At 34.5% G+C, this 6024-nt stretch overlaps 2 protein-coding genes across 2 annotated transcripts; one reads left to right on the top strand and one right to left on the bottom strand.

The window, feature by feature from the left end:
* The first annotated feature begins 260 nt into the window (after positions 1-260).
* LOC130725991 (LEAF RUST 10 DISEASE-RESISTANCE LOCUS RECEPTOR-LIKE PROTEIN KINASE-like 2.7) lies at positions 261-1696 on the top strand. The gene is made up of 3 exons (XM_057577191.1): positions 261-1173; positions 1300-1344; positions 1440-1696. The coding sequence occupies exons 1-3, from the start codon at positions 348-350 to the stop codon at positions 1565-1567; spliced, it is 999 nt and encodes a 332-aa protein (XP_057433174.1). The 5' UTR covers positions 261-347; the 3' UTR covers positions 1568-1696.
* Positions 1697-1828: 132 nt separating this feature from the next.
* LOC130725990 (putative pectate lyase 2) lies at positions 1829-3515 on the bottom strand. The gene is made up of 4 exons (XM_057577190.1): positions 2762-3515; positions 2568-2671; positions 2348-2486; positions 1829-2222 (listed from the first exon to the last, which is right to left on the bottom strand). Exons 1-4 carry the CDS (start codon positions 3491-3493, stop codon positions 2004-2006), a joined length of 1194 nt encoding a protein of 397 aa, XP_057433173.1. The 5' UTR covers positions 3494-3515; the 3' UTR covers positions 1829-2003.
* Positions 3516-6024: the final 2509 nt, after the last annotated feature.

The following is a 6024-nucleotide window of genomic DNA, read 5'->3' as shown; positions in this document are numbered from 1 at the left end:
GGTGTTGTATTATACACAAAAAACACATTTTCAGTATATGGTCCATAGACAAGTTTTTCTAAGCCCAAATAACTTAGTTCAATCCAATTGAGTCCAATTAAACCCCTTCATCAGCCCACAAAAAATTAAACTTATCCTCTTTCAATATTCTGTCCCAGCTTCACAATGCAGAAAGCAAAAGCAACAAGCAAAGTGGACACATGCAAAGATTAAAGAAACCAAAAGTTAACAAAAGCAAAAGCAGACTATAATCTGCTATATTCCTTCTTAATTTCTTCAACAATCTGCTGTAGTTAAGTTACTTCACATCACAACCTCTCATTCAGAAACCATCTAGTTCATTTTCTATGCTATCTTCAGTGATGAGTAGTTTGCTTCATATTACAATGTTATTACCAGTCACTCAACTAATTCTCTCATTTCTCACACTCACAGTACATTCTCAATCCACCATCTGCAGAACCTCCTGCGGTGACATCCCCATCAACTACCCTTTCGGCATCGACGATGGCTGCGGCAGCCCCTACTACCGCCACATCCTCGTCTGTTCCGACGCAGAAAAGCTCGAGCTCAGAACACCTTCAGGAAAATACCAAGTTCGCAACCTGAGCTACTCTGATCCACACGTTGTGGTCACTGACCCCTTCATGTGGAACTGCGACGACGGCGAGAGTTTTCGCCCCACTAGGCCGTTCAGCTTGGACACCAGCACACGTTTCAAGCTTTCTCCTCAGAATGAGTACATGTTCTTCAACTGCAGTGAGGATCACGTGATCATTCAGCCTAAGCCCATGTTCTGTGAGCGTTTTCCTGAGCACTGTGATTCGTCTTGTGACAGTGCTAGCTATCTCTGCAGGCATTTGCCACGGTGCTCTTTTGCTCTCACTGGAAGCTCTTGCTGCTCTTACTATCCTAAAGCTACTGAGTCTTTGAGGTTGATGCTTAAGTATTGTACTAGTTATGCTAGCGTTTATTGGAGGAATGTTGGGGCACCTCAACCATATGATCAAGTGCCTGAGTATGGGATCAGGGTTGATTTTGATATTCCTGTAACTACAAGATGCTTGCAGTGCCAGGATCCAGTGAAAGGAGGTGGTACTTGTGGATTTGATACTGTGGCTCAGAGTTTCATGTGCCTTTGTAAGGATGGAAATTCCACTACCCATTGTAAAGGTATGCTATTGTTATGTAGTTCAAATTCAACTACATAATTGCAATTGGGAATGTTTGTGTGTAACTTTATATTTTAGAGTTTTCTTAAATGGATTGACAGAGTAAATTTAATTGTTTATTTGGCAGATTATGACACTGCACAGCACCAAAGGAGGGTCCAAGTTATCGCAGGTGAGTGAAATAGACGAAGATTTGCCATGAGATATGTGTTTTGAGTGAAAATCTAAGCTTATATTTGTGGTTGTGTGTTGAAATTATGGCTTTAGGGACTGTTACTGGAGTTTCCGCTGCAAGCGCGTTTGGAATTGGAGCTGGTATTTGGTACTTGAAGAGAGTGAGAGCTAAAGCACCAATCACATGTGGAGTTCAGAGCAATGAAAATAGGCTATTCTGAAAACAGATCACATAGTATGAAGACAGAACCATACAAACACATCTTGCTTTAGCTACTCTTTTTGCCCTTAGCTATTAGTTTTGTACTTTTGTTTATTTATACAATTATACAGGGCTTGATGTTGCTTCATAGTCAAGTTACTTCCCAATTTTTCCCAGTTTCCTACTGTCCTCTTTATTATTGTTGGCTTGAAATCTTTGTAAAGTTTATTAGAAAAAAAAAACACTCTGATGTGAAATTCCAATGGTGAGCTGAGATATATAACTAATGAAAACATATTCTAGCTTTCTTCCAATTGATATAAAAATGACTGTGAAAATGGGTAGAGTATACTGTATACATCCATGTCTTCAGATAAAAATGCCAAATTGGGGGCTCTCAGAATACAAAATCACAAAAAAAAAAAAGGAAAAAAAGTTAAGAAAACAGGTAGAAATTAGCATGCTTTGTTAACATTACAATCCAGTGGTCCTGCATTGAGAGTTAATAGAGGCACCATGGATGGCTGGGCCGCATTAAATTTTTGAGCAGATGAATACATTGGGGTACAACTTCCATACCCAGATGGCACAAAATAAGCTCCATTTATGAATTCATCCTTGGAACTCCTCCATTTCCAATTATTCCATTTTCCACTAGTTTCCCTCTTGGTAACCTGTCATCAATGAGTAACACCTCACTCAGTATATATATGACTGAAATCTTTGATCTGTTATTAACTTGTTATTACAATCTATGAGAAGCCATTGTGCCCTTTACTTAATATTATTCTTTTCTAACCTGTTTTGCAGCAGAATCATTTGAAGCTATAAAGTAGTTCCCTTCACTGAAAATGGTAGGGTCAGCACTGCCACCAATAGCATACATAAGCCACTCATCATACCGGTTGTTGACTACATGAGCATAACCAAATCTTACCCTGTACATTATGCCATCAAACAAATGAGTAAATGCAGAATTTATTAATGAATCTTCAAATTTAGTAGCCACTCACTCTCACCGTGGCATTCTTTCAATTAGGCCACTGCCAAAACGGTTGAAAGCTACCGTTACCCTCATTATTCTATCTGCACTGTATTCATCATTATGTCCCAGCAGCATCACCTGCAAGCATAACATTTAGCTTAATGAGAAAATTATCCTAAAAAATTCAGTCATTGTTGCTTTGATTCGTGAAAAACTAATTTTTCTTACTTTGTCGTGCTGGGTGAAGTAATTGTTTGAGATCGTGACAGCAGTTGAGGCATGAGTAACATCGGTGAGACCATCAGCGCAACGAGCAAAGAAGCAATGATCAATCCAGACATTAGAGGAAGCAAATATAGTAATGGCATCTCCATCAGAGCCTTCACGGTGCCCAACATGGTCAACATTGCTCATAACCATGGCTGCCTCACCAGGTTTACAATCATGAATGCTAATTCCATGAACAATGACATGGCTCACACCTTGTATTGTAATGCAAGGGCCATTTGCAATCTCCACCTTGGCACCTCTCCCATCAATGGTCTTGTAGCTATTCACAATGAGCTCATTCTTGAGCTTGATAACCATGTCCTTGGAAAAAATTATCCAGAGAGGCTCTGTTTGGACCACACCATAACGAAGTGTGCCTGGTTTTGGGCTCACAGGGTCATCAGAGGGGTCAGTTACTTCATATATTTCTCCAAATTTGCCTCCAATAGCATCTTTGCCAAAACCAATTGCACAATCTGCTAATGATTTTCGGTTTGAAGCCCAATTTGATTTGGCTCGCCAACAAGAGTCTATTGTGTTCATGACCACATTTTGATTTTCTTGACTCTTGGGGATGTAGCTTGGAATATAATTATCAGATAGAGGGTCATGTACCTTTTCTGAATGTGCATTCAGTGTTGGTAGAAACCATGAGAGGAGTAGTACTAGGAGAGTGGTTGAAGTGGCCATTGGTAGTGAGTTTGAGAAAGCTAGCAAACCGGTGAAGGGAAAATATAGGAGAGAATTAAGAAGGTGGTGCACACGATGAATCGTCAAGAACTTTGTGTACAAATTAAGACGTGGTTGCACGGTTGAGATTATTGTAATCCAATTTGGCTATATGAAGGGATTCATTAATCCTCTGTATCTTTATATGATTTTAGAATCAAAAAATGACAATTCAATGGATATGGTTAGTTATTTTGCGGCCTGAGGGAATCGTCGGTAGCCATGAATTTTAAACATGCTCACCAATCACTATACAATAGAAAAAGTTTCTAAAAATCTGGGTAGGTTCGGGTTGGATTATTACTATATGTTAGGGACTCAGGGTTTACCTCCAAGACCATAGATCATTTAGAAAGGTACTATCAAATCATCCACCAACACAGTTTACACATTAATAACGAGAATCAAATACCAAACTTTCTGAGAGGAAGAACTTTCTTACCAGCTGAATCAACATATGTTAGACACTAAATAAACAAATTTTTTTTTTGTCTTTTATTCTAAAATAAATAAAATTTACAATTAATATATTCATTATTTACTAAATTATTTATTCTTATGCATGATATAAGTCACTCCTTTAATTTTTAAGGAGTTGTTGTTGGACCGTAAGAAGGAAGTACTGGTTGACTAGTGTTGGGATCTTATTCTCATAATCTCATCTGTTAGCTTATTTTTTGTTGCCTTCAACCAGTTCTAGAACCTGGCCTCTTCCCTTCTTGTATTTTCTGAATATCTTTGTAGGGAAGCACCCCTTGTGCTATTACTAATACATCTTTGCTAATAAAAAACTCCTTTAATTTTTAAGTGTTGCCTTAGAATAAAGAAGATGTTAGTTTAGTACAAGCAAATTAGATCATTCTAAAGATGAGAACATAAGTTCAAATTTCGTGCTACAGTTCTTTTAATTGGTGAAGACATCCGTAACACCTTAAGAAATTTTCTTTAAAAATAAAAAAATAGTTTTGGTTTCTTTCCCATTTTAAAAAATTAAGAAAACAGTAATTATTATTCAGTCAATTATATATTTATATTACTATATTTCATTATATATTTAATTTTCTTCTTTTTTTAAAAAATAATATAAGTTATAAATAAAAAATTTAATACTTTATTTCATGATAAGAAGGGGAGAAAATTTAATATAATTAAGAAGTTTGACATTTTTTGTCCCCTCATAAAATATATTTATATATGAGCTTTTTTTGGATGTTGCCTAAAATTTGGATCCAAAATTCAGATGCCCCTCATGGTTCAATGAAGAAGAGAGTAACATAATAACATAAATGGAAATTTAATAGTAATTTATAAAAACAATTAATTGGAAATGAATAGTCAATAGGAATTTAAGGAGGGAAATAAAACCATACTGTCAATAAATGAATGTACATTTGAAGCAAAAGAATAATAAAAGTTACAATTTTGTTTGAAATAATTATTGATATAAAATAATTAATTTATATATTTGAAAACGTACCTTATTTATAAAATTTATGAAATACTAATAGCATACACTATCTCATATCTTATCATGATATACATTGAATAGAATAAAGCATTATTAATGAATAAAATGGTAATACAATAGAATGCATTTAAAATTAATATATTTATTATTTATTAAATTTCTTTATTCTTATGCATGATATAAGTTACTCCTCTAATTTTTAAGTGTTGTTTTAGAATAAAACTTTTGTTTTTATTTCTTTCCCATTTTAAAAAAATTTAATATAGCACTAATTATTTTTATGCCATATATTTCATTTATTTTCTTCACGGTTTTTCTTTATAAATAGGACCCTCTACAGAAAACAATCAGTAAATGAGGGGAAATCAGTGACATATTTGTCTAGGTTTATTCTTCGATCGTGTTCTTGTGTGTGCTTCTAAGGCTCAGGTATAATTCTGAAGCTCTCTCTAATTTTCATTCCATGCTTTTTTCATTCAAAATTTGAGTGATTTCTTGTGTTGTGCAAAATTTTCTTGTGAAACTCTTAACTTTTTTTTTTTTTTTTCTTTGCTTGAGTGCAACGGATCAGAGTCAGTTTCTATTGTTCTATGTGTCTGAACCCATTTTTTATGTTTTGGTTTCCATTTGTTGGGGATGATTTTGCTATGCAAAGCAATGTTGATATAGTGTTGTAATTTTTTGGTATCTTTTTTAAAGGGTGTATTTGGTGAGGTTTGGTCACTCCTAGTCTCCTATGGCCTTGTTTTCTAAATTATTTTTGGTCTTTGGCCACCAGTTAATCTGTTCTTGTTTTCTAAATTATGTGAAGGGATTATATATTATTATTTAAATTGCAATACCATGAACTGAGCTATTTTTGTGCAGGGCATGTGCAGTTTGAACTCTAAGTATACTAGTATATATGCATGTAAAATCATTAAGATTAATAAAAAATAATAAATATATAATTAAGATTAGATATTAACAGTAAAATATTTTTATAAATTTCAGAAGAACTACTAATAAATTATTCATTAAATAT

The sequence above is a fragment of the Lotus japonicus genome, chromosome 6 (genome assembly GCF_012489685.1).
Source record: "Lotus japonicus ecotype B-129 chromosome 6, LjGifu_v1.2".
NCBI classification, from domain to species: Eukaryota; Viridiplantae; Streptophyta; class Magnoliopsida; order Fabales; family Fabaceae; genus Lotus; species Lotus japonicus.
The sequence above is the reverse complement of the archived record's forward strand: the minus strand, read 5'-3'. Positions and strand labels throughout refer to the sequence as shown.

What these genes read in the sequence shown, in the direction of transcription:
- LOC130725991 (XM_057577191.1), top strand. Translation starts at nt 348, where the DNA reads ATGCTATCTTCAGTGATGAGTAGTTTGCTTCATATTACAATGTTATTA. An exon ending in TTCCACTACCCATTGTAAAG is followed by an intron (nt 1,174 to 1,299) that starts GTATGCTATTGT and finishes TTTATTTGGCAG; the next exon opens with ATTATGACACTGCACAGCAC. An exon ending in GAGGGTCCAAGTTATCGCAG is followed by an intron (nt 1,345 to 1,439) that starts GTGAGTGAAATA and finishes TTATGGCTTTAG; the next exon opens with GGACTGTTACTGGAGTTTCC.
- LOC130725990 (XM_057577190.1), bottom strand. Translation starts at nt 3,493, where the DNA reads ATGGCCACTTCAACCACTCTCCTAGTACTACTCCTCTCATGGTTTCTA. An exon ending in ACTTCACCCAGCACGACAAA is followed by an intron (nt 2,672 to 2,761) that starts GTAAGAAAAATT and finishes TTATGCTTGCAG; the next exon opens with GTGATGCTGCTGGGACATAA. An exon ending in CTAATTGAAAGAATGCCACG is followed by an intron (nt 2,487 to 2,567) that starts GTGAGAGTGAGT and finishes CATAATGTACAG; the next exon opens with GGTAAGATTTGGTTATGCTC.